Source organism: Embiotoca jacksoni, unplaced genomic scaffold, assembly GCF_022577435.1.
Source record: "Embiotoca jacksoni isolate LCO1_2020_lvr unplaced genomic scaffold, fEmbJac1.0.p SCAF_23, whole genome shotgun sequence".
In the NCBI taxonomy this organism is placed as follows: domain Eukaryota; kingdom Metazoa; phylum Chordata; class Actinopteri; family Embiotocidae; genus Embiotoca; species Embiotoca jacksoni.
The window spans coordinates 7,229,262-7,247,037 of record NW_027185374.1 but is presented as its reverse complement, the minus strand read 5'-3'; the positions used below and the strand labels follow the sequence as shown (position 1 = coordinate 7,247,037).

General features: G+C 40.1%; 1 protein-coding gene across 3 annotated transcripts in view; it reads right to left on the bottom strand.

Annotated features, from left to right (window-relative positions):
* pak5 (p21 protein (Cdc42/Rac)-activated kinase 5) overlaps nt 1-17,776 on the bottom strand; it is a 114,098-nt gene that overhangs the window by 67,022 nt on the left and 29,300 nt on the right. For 2 of the 3 annotated variants that reach the window (XM_069158550.1, XM_069158548.1), the window contains exons 2-3: nt 14,161-14,384; nt 12,040-12,084 (exon numbers count right to left, since the gene is read on the bottom strand). In XM_069158550.1, the coding sequence (XP_069014651.1) occupies nt 12,040-12,084; nt 14,161-14,364 (249 nt within the window). In that variant the 5' untranslated portion in view covers nt 14,365-14,384. The remainder of the gene's footprint in view (nt 1-12,039; nt 12,085-14,160; nt 14,385-17,776) is intronic. The other variant, XM_069158549.1, reaches the window with a different exon arrangement.

Genomic DNA, 17,776 nt, shown 5'->3' with positions numbered 1-17,776 from the left:
TGATGAAATAAAGTAACTACAACAGCTGATGCATAAACAGAGAGGGGATATTTTTTGTATAAAATCAAGCACCCATTGTTCATAGTGATAACAGAAAAATGTACATATCAGGGTCTTTATTTATGTTGACAACATTATACAAGACAAAAGCTCTTATCTTTAAGAACAGTGCATGAATTCAGTCGACATAACAGGGATTTAAAATAGATAATCAGTTCAGGTAAATACTTAGGTTAGGATGTTCTTATCCTCCAGCTCCCTCTGCTGGCTGAAAATAGTAAAAGCAACAAGCTACTAAAACTAAAAGGCTATTAATGCTTTCTTTCTAAGTGTCTATTAATAAAAGAGTCTTTTTACACAACGCGGAGAAGCTGAAAGACATGAAAGTTACTTAGTTTATACATCACAACACTATTCAGCATAATACAATACAAAATATTTTAAAACATTAAGGATACATATATTAGGACATTCCTTAATCCATAGAATATTTTTATGTAAAGAATCTTGTCTAACTATTATATTTTGGTGGCACTATTCAAACACAAACTACTTATTAATATGGATATAATATATGATATCATAATAAAGAATATAATAGTACAGGGAACTTTAAAATGTAAAATTTGTCAGTAATTTGTGAGCTGAATATTCAAGATACCCACTCCAACCTTTAACTCCACATTTTATGAAAACTGGTTAAAAAAAAATTAAAAAAAATAGTACAATCAAAAAAAGTGTAGTTTTTTTTGATGGAAGGATTGAAGTTAAAACCATTTTTAAGGTCATTTCAGCAGCACTGCAGTGTTGCTCAAGGCTGGATAAGAAATGGGAGACTCCACACAAATGTTATGTTGAATTGTATATAAAATTACGTTTTGCATTGTGCACTAAGTCAACAACTGCTTCGGTTACAGGAGCAGTTGATTTGAACTGTTAAACTGGAAGAATCCTCTTCAATCAGATTAGTTTAGTCTTATATATCAGCTCTTTTACATAAAATGACAGTAAACTGAAAAAAGTTTACTGTTGCAAAAACTGTTGAGTTAAACAATCTTTTAGGCTTAATCCAAAAGATCATCCCTAAACCTGTTGTGCCTGAATGAATAACAAGAAGTTGTTGCTATCAAGGGACTGAGAAGTTTCCCAGTGGCAGCAGCAGTATTTTGTGTGTTTGCTGCTCTCTGCTGGTCTGACTCAGTATTTTCCATCTGAAGCAGCACATTAATTGTGAATTACACAGCCGTGAATAAAAATGACGTGGATGGTAATTTCACTGATAAAGGGACAAAGTACAGCGAGGCTTCTGGTAATAAGATTCCCAGCGGCACATATCTTGTATCTCAGTTATTAATTAGACTGACTAATCCTGACCTGAAAGCCCCGTCGAACACGACCTCAGATCGGTATGCAGGCTGACAGGTTGACCCACCTGTAATATTCAGTGGAAGATTTCACCGAGTGGTATCATTGAGTTCTTGACACGTTGTTAGCTGAACTACAGTTTAGGTTTCAGCAAATATGAACAGGATTATTCAAGTAGCGGATTTTGGAGCATTTCCATGATTAATAGGCTATGAGCTGACCTGTTTCCTCAGGCCATCCTGCTGCCTATTAGTTACAGTAGTTAATAACTATCATCTCATCCTGCTGAGGACAAACTGAGGGTTTCATTAAATAAATGGAAACCATCATACAATACATGATAATCAATGCTGAGTAAAAAATGATTCCGCTAAAGCCGATTCCAATGTCTTAAAGCAAATATGTGCCTGTGTGTGTGCATGTGGGCGTGTCTGTATGCAAAACATATGATAAAGGCAAGAGAAATAAAGAAGCCTATGACAAAACATTTAATACAAGGAATAAAGATCACAAGTGTTCAGTGTTATTAAATCATGCAGTGGTTCAACAGGGCTGCTATGTTTATTAAAAAAAAAAAAAATGGGAAAAAAAAAAAGTGCCATTTTGATTTTTGAATCACTTCTTCCTGTGATTCAAAAATTAAAGAGATTGAGAAGCTTTGTATAAAGAAGGTAGATGAGAGAAGCCCAATTTGGGGCCTGCGGGCCAAGTTTGGCCCACACCTTCATTGTTGTGGCCCACCACAGCATTTGACAACTACAATCTTATTATCGTTATTCCTAAATGCTTTAAAATCCTATAACTACAATCTGTAAATTTTGAGCAGCTAAAAAGTGAATAATCCGAGTTTTATGGCAATGTAGAGAATAGTGTTGTTAAATTTTCCTATTAGAGTACGAAGAATTATGGCATTCTCTCTCTCCCCTGCTGATGTTCATGTGCTTGTTAGTGTGTCTTAAGTCACTGACTTTGTGCTGCCAGTCAAGATCAGAGATCGAGGTAGCGACACTGTCAAAACACACTTGCAAAACAATAATACTACAATCACAGATACAAGAGTATTGCTTTAATTATTATGATGTGTTATTTAAGATTTAAAATGTAAATTTTCAGTCAAATAGATCACATTTTAATGAAATGTAATTTCACATAACATAAGCATGTATTTTTGTGCTGCGGCTCTCAATCCAGATACATTTTTGGCTCTTCAGCAAAAAACCTGGGCACCTCTGAACCAAATATAACTTCAAGCAGTGTCGAGATAATAATAATAATAATAATACTACAACAGTGGCCTCTTGTGTCATAAAATAAGAACTACTTTTTTTTTTTTTTTTGCCAAAGAGAACCTGCAATAAAATTGAAACATTTCCTTAAATGCTTTAATGTTAAGGTTACATATCGACAATTAGTTTCATATTTAAGGGTATGGTTACTGGGAAAGAACTTGCATATTTTATCTAATTATCATTATACATTTTTAAAACAGAGACTGTAGCAGCTACCTCTGCTTGTCGTCACAAACTGACTTAAATGACCTCTAGAGCTTATTTCACAATGATTTAGGAGCTGAAACTCTTTGGAAGATTTAGGTAGGAACTTAATGTCTTAACTGTCACGAGATAAACCCAAAGAATTACCAAATAATTATAAGAGTGAGAGACAAAAGAAAAAAAAAACGATAACTTATATAAAATAAATTGAAAGATAAAGCTGATTTTACAGACTTTTCTCTGATCAAATCTCTTTCTGAAATACTACCTAGTTTTACCTCTTGTGGCCTCAAAAACTATTCAAATTAAAGAGTCTGGAAATGCTAAATCAGCATATGTTTTAACTACTTATAGAACTCAAAAAGGAGGAACAGATACGAGGCATTATTTGAATATATTAATATAATAATGTATATTTGTGTGCCTACATAAAACGCCTGTTGTGGTGTTCACAGGGATTAATATACGTGCACGTGTCACTTGTATAGAGAATAGTGTATGTTTATGTGCATTATGCTGCTGAAGGCAAAATGTGCAGCCCCTGGTGAGTATTGGTGGCCATATTTTCCTCCACTGACATTATGCTCCCTACCCCCACAGCTCCCTATAACCAGAGGGTCGGACCAGTTTGACCCAGTCACCTTTCACCTTAGCCGGAAAAATGCTCCAGGATCCCTGAGTCACATACACGGCGCAATGCATGGAGTCAGGAAGGGTTTCCAGCAAAATGGATTAATGGTGGAGGCATAATGAAATACAAACATACAGTCAGAGCAAATCCCCAGGCCTTAAGCATATTAGCGCAGTAAAGCCTGGACACCCTTCTTTTTATCCATCCCTCAAGCATTGACAGATTTAGGCTGATTCAGAAACAGCCAGAAAACACTTCTAGAAAATACATTAAGAAGAAAAGTAGAATCAATAAACTGCCTTTGCCAGTGTGATCATCTCTGTGATCTAAATGATTTTTGGTGTGGCCATACTTCTCAAAGAGTTTCCAAGTGAGTCTGTAACTGTCTGAGAAACTTTCTGATCTGAAGGAGGAGAGAGGAAGGGAGGCAGAGCGCGAGCAGAGGAGGACGAGGAGGAGGAGATCAATTTGATGTCTCACAGTTATCTTCTTGTCAACTCAGAGACAGATAAACGGACAGCTGCCTGCTATAGATTAATTACACACCAGCGCTCATTAATCTGAGCTCCATCAGACAGTTATAGGCCCCTACAACACATCACCGCCCCTACCACCCTCATTCAACACACAGTTTTTACTCCCCTTTGTTCTCATTAAACTGCTCTCATGTTGTTCTTTCTACCCTTATTTGTATTCCACTTGTTACTTTTACCCTTCTCTAACTGATACTGAATACGAAAGGAATGAAAACGGCAGAGGTTTTGCAGCAACATCTAAATTAATAAACTGATAAAATGTTGGCTAATATTTCTACTACTTCTGGCACATTCCTTTAAGATTAAAATCTATTTTGGAACTTGTTGTATTTAAACCTAACTAATCATAAAAAAAAAAAAAAAATTTAAAAAAAAATTGGTTTAACCTGTGATGCATTAAAAAAAAAATTAAAAAAAAAAAAAAAAAAAAATCAACTGTTACTGCGTCTGTTTGTGATTTTTGGTTTCTGTAAGGACAGTATTTAGTCTGGTCTGGTACATCAAAATGGATCAAATAATAGTAAAATAATAGGAGACTTATGAAATAATAAAACTGATGCTCTCTCTAAGCTGCCTCTATAAAGCTGATAGATGGATCAAAAAATTATTCCCATTCAATAATCTTCCACAATGGAGCAGGAAGTGCATTTTAACTGTGAGTTGTAGTTTGCTATCTGGCCACACGAGGATACTACAGGTCCAGCCATTAAATTACCTCGCACCAAGCGTAAAGTAGCACATGCTGATTGAGAAGCAATGCAAATAATGTTGTGTTCAAGAAGATTAGTAATTTAAAAGGTCACTTTGTTATCAAGACATTGGGAAGCAATTTAATCTACAAACTTGTAGATTTTAAAGAATGTCACTCCAGTCATCTCAAATAAAAAAAAACAATTCCTGCAACAATGCTTCCCTGTTAAAAATTCACAGCCTAAATGTCCTTCCAAAAAACCCACATTCAGACACTGAAGGATGGTTGTTAGCCAGGACATTTTGAGCTGACCTGGCAAAGTAGAGCGCACGCTGCTGAAAGCCAAAATTCTCCCGCCAACTGTGGCTCTGAAGCCTCCGTGAGAGGTGATTTGCAGTGTGTGACTGTGAATGGCAGCCGAGCGAGAAGACAAAGTGAGAAAGCAGCAGAGGAGGAGGAGGAGGAGGAGAAGGAGGAGGAGGAGCAGAGTGGAGGAAGGAATGAGAGAGGTCTAAATCAATGCCATCCACTTCAGCTCAGTGCCAAGAAAGACAGATGCTCTCTGTATCTGTGTGAGGGTGCATGCCTGCACAGACACACATCAATCAGGAGTTATTTTCCTTCAAGTCTATTTCTGCTTTGGCCAATTTAATCCGAGATCAATGGAAAATGCAGTGTAATACATACCGAGTCAAAATCAAATCAAACTTGAAATTAAATGCATATTGATCACAACATCTAACTTTCTTTTCTGGCTATTAAGAAGTTGAATGAGTGCCACAGTCATTGTGCAAAGAAATCTAGAGCATAAATGCAGTTTGGCAGATCTGGAGCAGAGAAATATTGTCGCGCATGTGTGAATCTGTGCAGAGGAGATGTTTGTAAAAATATCATCACAGACAAATGTCACATTTCATGTTCATTTTAAATCTTTATGCAAAAAAAAAAAAGACTGGTCGACTGGCAGTGAGGGGACATGTTAAGAGATTCTGGACTAGATCCACATCTAAGCACTCGTCTAGACCTCATTCATTCTGAGTCTGGACAGTCTACTGCCTTGGAGCTCACCCAATATCATTAATACATGCTGCAATTAAATGCTCTCTCAAATTAGCCGCTCTCTGCGTGCACATGTCAGAACCGTAATAGCCCACTTCCCTTTTCAATAAAGAAACAGGTTTGCATTTCTACCCCTGGAGCAAGGACTGGGTGACACTGTTAAATTAGAAACACTATCTCTCCGAGCTCTGGGTCTATATGTATACATACAGCAAACCCAGCAAAGCTATAAAAACAACAGCCACACAGTGCTCGGGGCACAAATCTGCAGTCTCTCGAGAAACATGAGAAAACAACCTGTTCAACTATAATTCATTGAATGTCAAAGTTCAGTGTTAAAATGCCATATAAATAAGGCACATGGGGTTTAAACAGTTAAATACGTGACGATTTAAACATCTGATGTAAGCAAAATATGACGGAGCAGATAAAATCGTACCTGCACCATCACTGTTTAGTCTGATATGTTTGCCTGGAAGTGCTGGCAGTGGACACTGAGACTTGTTGCACAAACAAATCTGCATAGCCAGCATACCAGCATGCAGTCTTGGCTCGACACAAGCAGAAAGAGTCGAACGGCCCACCTGTAACTGTTTATGAATCGTCTGGGCCTGGGGTTTATTAAATGCCGGCGCCTCCTCGGTCTTCATCGTTCCCGCCACCTGCCTCAGCTTGCCCTGCTCCCCCGACCCCTCATTCCTCCTTCTCAGTCCGGTCCTGAGATCTCCTCGCCCCCCCGCCATGATAAGTCGTTCTGCCCGGCTGCAGCTGCATCCAGCTCGGATTCACTGCAAGTATGAATCTGCGACTGACTCCAGAAAGACTTAATGATCGAGTTTCATCCCCCCCCCCCACCCCACCCCCCACCCCCACACTCCACCCCCAACTGTCACCTGCCAACAAGCTAGTGGGGGAAAGTGGGTGCGCTCTGCTATCACTGACCCACTGACATTTACAGTAGTACCAGATATCACCCTGGGTGCCGTACCCGTTGTCACGTGCTGTTGACTGTGCCAGTCAGTCCTTTGTCTCGACTTCACACACACACACTGTGACAGCCTTGTTTCTGTCTGACCCGCTCCAAATACCCATCCTCAAAATATAAAGATTCTCTTAAGTAACATATCAACCAAACTAATTCACACTGTGAAATAACATCCACAATTTACCTCAAAATGTGGGTGCATTAGTTGCATATGTTCTGATGTGATGCAAGGTTGATATATTTTCAGTGCAGCTATAATGGGTTTGACAGCGGCTCGATGTTCAGCTACCTAAAATATCAGCAGAGTTCTCTCCGCCCACACTACCTACAGTATATGTAACCCTCAGCTGAAATGCAAGGAGTTTAGGCATGGACTCTGGAGGGTGTAACAAGTCTTTTTGGGAAATATAAAGAGAGGATGATGAAACAGGCTGAGGGGAATGTAAATTGTATCCCCATTGTATAATACCTCCTTGAATACACTGCTTATTGAGGATTGATATATCTGAATTTGATTGGATTTGACCTGCAAGTCTTCATTACAGGAAGAATCCATCTGTATGTGCTTCCCTCACGATAAAACCAAAATAGATAAAACACTTAAAGCAACTACAAAGCTCCCTCACTGATTCAGTAGCTTCTGCATGCCTTCAAACGTCTCCATTCATCTCTGCTCTTATCTGATTAATCTGTGGAAAACCTGTGGATCAACCCAAGCCATTAAAACACAACCACATTAACTTCCCACCCACATGGCGTGAGAGGTAAATTGATATGAGGCTACACTATAAGTGTCAGACTACTTATAATTCAGGTTAAAAATGAACTACCTTAAAGTGAAAATAACACATACTGTAATGTTCATTTTATTTTTAGAAAGTAAGCAGAAAGCACTCTGCTGTGTTTGCTGTTAAGAGACACAATAAATAATTAGAGGATATTCATATATCAGGAGATACATTTGATTTGAGCTTGGTCCAGGACAGGAACATGTTATTTGAAGATGAGCGGGGTGTTAACGAGATATCCAACCATCGCGAAACATGATGCGCATATATTATTCCTGCAATCCCTCCAGGTTCACTTATTATCTGTGAATGGGAACATTTCTCTTCTACAGCTACTTCAGAATTAAGAGGAATAAGATCCAAGTTGATCTCGGGAATCATGATGGTTCAGTCTTCTTCATCCTTATTTCTTTTATTTTCTCTCCGGCTTGCTGATGCTGAAGCCTCGAGGCTCGTCTGATAACCCCGGTGATCAAAACAAAGTACCCCACTTAAATTGCATTCACTGAAATAGAGGAGAATAGTACTCTTTTTCGTGTTTTTGCAGCACACTGTTTTGGTGATATTTAGCTTTAACTACTTTGGCAATACTCCCATGTCTGTACCCATGAAACAGTATTACTTTGTTTCTGTTGGATAGGCTTCGACTCTGAGGGACTATCCTGTCCTCTGTCACCTGATCAGTTGTGTAAAAGATGTAAAGATTAGTGATGGGTCATGAATAGTCTTAATAAATAAATAAATATATAATTCATTACTACCACCAGAGGGTGGCGGTAATGCACTTAAAATCTTTTTGCCATTAAACAAAAAAGCACTGCTCAGAAAGTCCAATCTATCAATAGCTAGATTTGTCACAAGACGAAGTAAGTTTGATGTTAGACATGCAGCGCAAACAATGACCTTCATCACAACGATGACAGCTAAAAACATACTTCTCTGCAGATTTGTCAAAAGGAGGGTTTTCGAAGTCTGATGGTGTTTGTTGCGCCCAAGTTTACGGTTTGAGTAATTTGAAATGCCCATCCCTAGTAGAAAATAGCTCTTACTCTTCTGTTTCACACATTGCAAGTTGTCTGGACCTTCTAAAAGCTCCACATGCAGAGTAAGAAGGCGGCCTCCTGAAAACTAAAGTCGTTGAAGGCCTCGTTTTGACAAAAGATTCACGACGAGATGATTTGAACAGGACGAGTTGGTGTATCTCCACAGCAGCAACTCTAATTACTTCCATTTAACTGCTGGCTTTTCAGGCTTTTTTTTGTAGCTATATATAACTTGTAGCGTCTCAAAACACGAAGGAGGATGGTGATAGTGAGATGCATTTGTTGCAATTGCAGTAAGGTAGGTAGGTATTTACTTTATTAATCCCCGAGGGGAAATTTTTTTAGATGATGTAATGATTCAGTAATGATGAAACAGTGAAAACGTAAAGAACTTACTTCAGCACAATACGATAAGAGGAAGTGCGGTCGAAACACAACGGCTAACAGAAGAATCTGCTCAGACTAAACTTCTCTGCTTTGACACGCGCCACCTTTTCTACACAGGTCATTCTGTTTCTCATTTACACCAAGACATCTAATATTGGCCCACGGCTGCGAAACATGAGCAAATAGGAACAAGGAGATCGCGTTAACAGACCCGTGCACACAAACAAGCCACCCTAACATGCACAAACACATACATCTACAAGCGCATACACACACCCTAAATTACCTTATCGGCTCCATGGGGGTCCGCAATTTGAGGGTGTCAAAGTCAAGGAGCAACACGAGCCTGACATTGATGATAGCCACGGCACTGCCCCTGCTAGTGCTCATGAATGCAACACATTAACACACGTGGCGTCGCATGACACACCCACCCACACACACACACACACACACACACACACACACGCACGCACATTCACACACTTGTACTGTGCACATCCAAACAAGAAACGCAACACAATAATGAAGATGTTCCTCTCAGAGGTAGTTACAGTGCACTTACTCAAACGCCAGCACACACTGTACAATTCTCAGACTGCAGGAGCTTTACGAGCACAATGTTTAAAACATGGAAATGCTGTTAGGGCACAGTGTTAGCCTATACTTCAGGATTAGCATGTGTGCTAGGGGCTGTTGGAGGGGAGGGGAGCGGGAGGGTGGCGGGCATGGAGGAGTAGGGGGAGAGAATGGAGATGAGAGCCAAAGCTTTAAGCAATACTAATGCTCAGCTGAGACGAGCAGTCTGACAACAAGGCTATAAGCCTTGTGAATAAACGATGAGCGCACAAGCCAGAGGGCAGAAGTAGTAGTTATTTCAGAATGACGACCTCTCTAACTGCTTAACACACACACAATCATACACAAATATGTACACAAACACACCCAAAGACAGGTTAACGTGCACACGCGCACACACACACACACACACACACACACACACACACACACACACACACACACAAGTTGACAAAGTCAGCTATGTTGACTTTTTACTGCACTCCATCCTTCTGTACTGTTTGCTGGACAGCACTGGAGGTCAGCCAGACAGGACAGCACTACGTCCAGGCCTACCTGGTGTGAGCATAAACACACACACACACACACACACACACACACACACACACACACACACACACACACACACACACACACACACACACAACACACACACACATAGCAGACAAGAGCTGGAGGAGTCTGCCAAGCAGAGGAAGCCTTATGTCAATCAAGTGTTAGGCCAACCAATGGGGAAGGATATCAGGCCATGGGTGAGACACTATAAATAACCCAGCCCACCGTGGGAGTCGGGGTCACACACACACACACACACACACACACACACACACACACACACACACACACACACACACACACACACACACACAGTCATGTTTCCATCACCTCTAAAGGACACCGATTGAATCCCCCTAAAATTAGCCATTACAACTATTAGCCAAACGCTAACTCTGACCGACACCTGAAACCAAGTCTTCACTCTAAAATTGAAGGGCTAATGTTATGAGAAGTTGCTTTTTGTACCCACAAAATGTGTAATACAAGCACATACACCTATGCTCGCAAGCATAACCAACAAATGCATGAAAATACACACATATTGTCAGTGGACTGATTAATTACCATTTGAAGAATATGAAACAAAAACTAAATACCAAAAAATCTACAACAAAATCTGAGTCATAAACTCTGTGTAAAACAACAGTGCCTCCTTCAAACTAGCACATTCACACAAGACTTACACACAAATGTGTTCGTTTGTATTCTTTGCATGTACACTGCCAGTGAGCGTTATGCAAAATCCGTTCGATTTGATAAGGGAGTGTAGTGCCCCTGACTTCTGAGTTACATCGAACTACGTTCCATGTTTTTTCATGTCTAAAAGACTTCAACTGGAGACAGATTCAGATGAGATTTTGATTTTAATACCGCATATGAAGACCAGTGACTTTAATCCAGTCCAGACATCATTATATACGTCTGTTTTTCAGTGTATGTGTTGCTCATTTCCCACCTTTACAGATTATCTTGTATTTCAAAGAGTATTTCATGAATCACTTCTGTGTGACTGGTTTTCCATTTCAAATAATCTTTGAGCCATTTGGTCAGTTCTAGGTTAACAATGCTGTCTGAATACATATATGTTTAGGAGCAAGACAGTTATTATATCACCTCCTATCCACCACCTTTTTATATTAGGCTATAACAAGATGAGGCCGATTTGGGCATGTCCTGGTGAGGCCTATTAATTAAAGCCAGGATTTTGTATCTTTTTAATGTGCACCAAAACAGCTGGAAAAAACTGAATGCACACTTCAAGATGAACATGTAAAAATATCAGAATTCTACAGTAAAAACAGGCTTCAACCTAACTAACAGGAGAGGAGAGGAGAGGAGAGGAGAGGAGAGGAGAGGGGAGGTTTGAGTCGGATCAAGACCTGGGTCGAAGGGTTCTTCTAACACATGCAAACCCTTTGTGACCTATTTTTTTACACAGCGGTGGCCTCCAGCAGAGCGGAATCAGCTGTCATGGCAACATGCACTTCATATCTCAGCACCCATCATCATCACCATCATCATCATTAACATCATTATGATTATCATCATTATCAATAGGAGGTGTCGCTCCATAGCAAGGGGGGTGGGGGGGAACAAGGGGAACATGCTACTGCGGTTGATCTGATCTTTTCTAGGGAAGCTCATGCGAATGATACAAAAGCAGAGTGAAGATGAGGTCTAAGAAAAGGCTTGGCAGAGCAATGTAGTTATGTCATGTGTGGAGTCATTCTGTGTTTCTCCCTGTTCCTGCTGACACACCACCTCCACCTGAATGCATGGCAGCAGGCAGAGGAGGAGAAGATGTGGAAACAAAACAGCGGAGTTGTGACTGTGTGAGAGCGACCATTAAAAGAAAAAAGAAAAAAAAGGGGCAGGGGGGAGTGGGGGGGGGGGGTTAAAAACAGAAGGGAAGAGGAAGTCATACTTTGGGCAACGGCGTTTCGGATGACCGGACTTTCTTGGGAGATATCTGTGAAGAGAGCAAGAGAATTATTTTCTTGTTTCCCCCTCTTCAGAGATATCTCCTGTGGCATATTGCTGTTCTCTGTGACAGAACTTTGTCTGATTTGTCTGATTTGCTGTCAGCAGGAACTGGAAGTGGTTCCTCCGAGACTAATAGTGCATGTAGTCAAACTGTTTGAGATGTACTCAAATGCAACCAATAGCTGCAGTGTCATTTATGCACTTTCAGTGTAAAAAATGTGTGAAAAATTGACACATTTCTTGGGGGAGTGTCAACAGAAGTGGTGTAAGCAGGTGTTGTACTGCAAGTTTGGGTCACACATGCACTTTAATGGGACCACAGACAGTACATTGAAAACGAATGGATGCCACATTTTATGCAGGGACCCTGTAAAGATCCTTTTAGGCCGAATACATACTACAGTATGCAGGAAAAAGGCCCTCAATATAAGAAAATCAATCATATTTTCTGCTACAACCCAGAGAAAGGTGCGCAGAAATATTAAAGAGCAATTTATCAAATGTTGAGGTGTTTAAGTGGCTATTATTAACAACAGCCCTTTTTCAGTTGATCAAACGTGTCAATGTGACATGTTAGGAAGAACCAATGAACAACAACACATCAGAGGAGACACTCAGAGAGAAGAGGAGACTCACAATCACATTCACATGGGGGGTAAGGAGAAATCTCAGCCGAATAAAGAAGAAACATCAGTGTGCAATAAGGTTTCTGATAACTCTGACATCATTTAATGGAAAAAGTTGAATCAGATGAACTCTTCAAAGCTACATCAAGCAATTTTGGACAAGCAGGTAGATAGACTCCAATAGCAAAGACCAGAGGTGTTGGTGTCAAACATGTCAGCCAACATTTACCTGCTCACACCTGAAGTACACACTTAACCCACATGACACTCATGTTTGGCAAAAGAAGAAGATGATATATCTGCCATAAACATATAAGTCATATTTACTGGCCTCTGGTTTGGTCTCAGCTGCTCAGAAAAATCTGGTTGCTTATTTACAAGATTATTTTTCGGCTTTTTTGCCTTCAATCGTTCGTTAATTATACCAGCAAACACACGACAGCTGACTGTATTATTTTATTGCCACTCGTCCAAAATGACACAAACATCTCAGCAGCTTGATCGGCAACTTTATACCTCTCAGCTCTTTCACGTTAATAGTTAGCAGGGGTTTGAGTTACTGTTTTAATGGTGGGTTTCAGATGCAGAACAAAAGTCATGTATTAAAAAGCAGCTGGAAGCCTCAGAGAACTAAACTGGCTGTTAAAGTAGTAATAATAACTTCAGATAACCGGTGTTTGATTCCCAAAAAAACATTCCCAGTGAGGTACAGTGGATGTCACTTATTGTCTGTTTTATTTTTCTTTATAAACCATTGAAACACAAAACAATAAAATGTAATGTAACAACAGCCAAGTAAGTAAGAAGATGGAAATATTCAGTCGGCTACACAATTTATGACTATTAACTACCAAATGCTTCTGGCCACATGGTAACAGACTAAGTGAGACTTTAGCAGAGTAACCCTGACTATTTTTAGCTGAGCACAGGTTTATTTTATTGCATACGAAGGCAATATTTCTGTGTTATTTCAGCAATTAAAAGTTGTAAAGTTCTTCTTTAACTGTCAGTAAGGTTGGCACTACGAGGGAGTCATTCAGTGTTACTTGTCACAAAATTGCTTAATGCAGATTTAAAGTAATATAGTGTACAAGACTTTGACTACAATTTCAGACATAATAGGGACATTTGAATAGTGTAAAGTGGCCAGATGGTATGAAGAACTTTCTCTTTTGCCTTTGCCCGAGACAAAATAGTGAAATGACAGACACCTGCAGAGAGTGAGAATGCAAAGACAGAAAAATAAAAGGAAAAGATTTGGACAGTGGTGAGAAGAAACAAAGGATTGCTCAGTTCATAAAGACAGGGTGGGGGGGGGGGGGGGTGATGAACAGGAGAAAGATGCAAGACAGGTGAGGTGAGCAATAGACTGGAAATGATAATGTTCTGTCCCCAGTGCTCAGATCTGATGCCCTCTTTTCATTCCCTCTCTATACCTTCATTGGTGCCAGCTGAATGGGGGTAATGTAGGAGGGGTCCACCATGGGCTTGGGACGGTTGGCAGTGTCCGCCAGGAGGCTCTGCCATTGCTGTGGCAGCCCGGTGAACTTCTGCTCCCGCGGGTCGAAGCCCGTGTGGACCCGGTGCTCAAAGTTAGACGGAGCTGAGATCTCCAGCCGTTTCTTCTTCTTCCCAAACATGCTGGAAAACCCTGGCAAACCTGGCAACCCAAAGGAGATAAGGGCAGATTAATATTCAGCTGCAGCATTGATTGATTGACTTTAAGAAAATACATGTACACATAAATACATTAAATGCACATTGTCTGCTATGAGGACTAAAGGTTAAATCAAATTTTGCTTTGAAGGAACGTGCAAGTCATCGCCTTTCAGAGATTTAACAATTTTGTTTTTCAATCAGTTTAGCACTGTGACCTCGAACGCATTAATTCATATCTAATTGCATATGACAGGTGAGACACTACATCAGGTTGAGTGGATGAATGTGCAATTAATCTAGTTTGCGTCCCAACATTATCATATATGTGCGTTTTTCCCTTTGAAAATACCACACGAGTGAAGGCATGCATCAAAGGTTTTATTTTATACACTTGAGCAAATACATATTAACGTTGTGACTATTAAATTGCATGTACTGTTTACACGTCTTTAGAGGTGCCCCTCTGTTGTTAAGTAAAAACTTGTCATGCATAAACCTTATTATAGTTTATGTCATTTCTTCATCCAAAAGTCTGTATTAGCTGTATTTCTTCAACTCATTTCTAGGTGTTTTGATTCTAGATTGCACCACATAGAGGCCATTTCATGCTGTAAACACTTTGACTAACATTGGAAAATGCTACTGATCAAGTTTATAAATATAACAATGACTAAAATTTGTTCACCCTTTTTTCAACTTATATCCATAAACCTTGTTTATCACATGTAAAAAAAAAATAAGAAATATTGGTAGAGATGTGGAGTGCACAACACTTCATTTCATTTAGAATGCCTCCAGATCTTTTAATATCTGACCAAACAGGTCTCAAACATTTCTATCCATTAATGAGCCTTACAGATGGCTCACGGTGGTTTACTATATGGTAGGGAACATTTATAAAAGTGTTGTATACATCAGCAAACTGCGTGACATTTAAAAGCAAGCACTAATTAGAGTGATGACTCTAAATAAATATTCACCACGGTTGTAACCACGTCAGTATATGGTGTCTACTCGACATGGCTGGGTTGAAGCGTCCCTTCGGTTTTAAACTGCATGTTTGGAGGCGTTTTATGTTGTGCTGGGCTGTTACATGCTCTGCTGCTTTGTGCTATGATAGCCTCTGCCTTATAATGCTCCTGCAGGATACAAACAAGGAAAGAACAAGCAAAAATTTCCAAACATGCAAAAAAAAAAAAAAAACACAAAAAAAAGCAAGTGTCCACTTTGGTTATGTAATGTAAACATCAGGGAGAACAAAATAGCTAATGCACTGAAGCGAAGAGGAAAACAAGGAAAACGATGGCACGTTAGGACCGTGGATTTTTTTTTTTTAATATCTTTGATAGAGTAAGTAGCTACTGTTAGAGGCATATCATCCTTGGAAGCTCTTGTCTGTGTTTTAGGAGCAGTTTGGGAAACCCAAACTGATAGTGGTGGTTTGGGTGTATGCCTTGTGTCCAGTCATCGGAACAAAATGTCATAATGTTGTTGGTGTGGCTGTGAATGGAGTCTTTTGTGTCATAATACTTTAGGAGGCATTGTCCTCAAGAAAAACAGCGTTGCCCCCCCCCGCCACCACCTCCTCCCCCTCTCGCCCACCTCCGCCACCCCGCCCCCCTTCTTATTTTCTCTCTCTCTCCTTTCTGTTTTGGCTTTTGCACAGATAATGATTGCTGTGCCAGTCCATACCACTCATTCCTTTATTTGCATACATGTATTAGACATGTGCATTATGCACAAAACAAACAACAAACCTTCAGTTGAGCAAACACATTGGAAGGAATTAATAAAAACCACTTGAGGATGTTAATGTCTCGATTATCTTAAAAGGGCCCCTGGTGCCCCTGCTATTCTAGTAAGGGTCCAGGTCTTCTTTGTTTTAATGTCAAAATGCAAACAGGCTGAGAATTACATTCTAGGTCCCGCCACATAGGATTGTGGGTACTATAAGGATCCCGAGGATTCACATGATGCATTTTTTGGTAGAATTATAAAGGATCCAAGACCCATTAAAGGTCCTTTGCGGGATTTGATGACGTAGCATCCTAGAAATGCAGCCTCCCAAGGAGGCACCCTTGAGACTGAGAAACACCTTGTGTTTGATTGGCTAGAAGTGGCAGGCTGCCAGTGAGCCGGTGGTAGACTATCAGGAGCAAGAGACTAAGCAAACAAACTTGTACTGTAGTGTGTTTCAGGACTAAACAGGGCATTGCTAGTAGTACTGTGGAGGAGAGGGGAATATCACCCGCATCAAACTGGAGCAAAGTTACATTTGCAGGTATGTTTACATGCTATTTAAAGTGATGCAGCTGAGCAGATAATTAGCTTGCAAACTGACAATGACAATGCTCTTTATTCCTCATGTGGCTTGATGTTTGAAGTCTGTGGCTCTCAGTGCAAGGTGTCTGTAGACAGATTCTGACATGGTATTCTTTCAATTTGAAGCTAAACTAGGGGATGGCATCATCATGAAAGCAAAACACTTCCACTTTCTGATCATTTCTCAAAGGAGAACACAGGACATCCAATTTACGGGGCAGATATTTATGCTGCAGCAGATAAAAAAGGGAAGTTAACGATGTGCAATGGTTAAAGTTTGGCTGGAGTTGCTGGAGAATAAAACTTCTCAAATCAGAGCCACTCACACTAATGCTTAAACCTTTAGCTCCTACAGAGATGCTTCAGTCCTGAACAGATGTTTCTCTAAACCTGACACTCCAAGATCATTTGGTTAGTTAATGATATGACTCTGCCTTTCAAAATTATGCTAAGTCACTGCTCTAATTAGCAACCCAAGTAGCCAAGCATGATGATGTGTGAAACTGTAGCTGGGTAATTCATTCCTTACATTATCGCTATACTCAGTGCCGAGTAGACACTGCTTCAACATGTGAAGAATTAGTGAAAGATTCCGTTTTTGAATGACATATTACAATCAGTAAGGCCACTTAATAAAAGGTACTAATTGAATATGCATAGCACGACACTAAATCAGTTCTCGTTGTGAAAGTGACTAACTAATTTGACTTGGCAGTGTCTCTTCAGCAGATGCAATGACAGAAATCACCAAAGAGTCTGTTTCTAAATGTCTCTTTAAACAGACAAAAATGTAATCAAGGAAATCTTTATCACTTCCTTTGCTGCCCGGTAGGAGAGCCAGGCAGACCAAATTAGTGTCCACAAACAGGAAAGATGGAGAGATAGATTGATGGGACAGAGCGAGAGGAGGTGGTTGTTTGACGAGGGCAGATCACGAGAGCAGAAAAGGGCAGCGTGGACAGGAGGTGGAGGAGAGATCTAAAAAGGAACAGACGGAGGAGAAAAGAAAAATAAGACGATAACGTAAAGCGTTGTGGAACGAAGACGGAAGCCTTCGGGCCTTTGTGATGC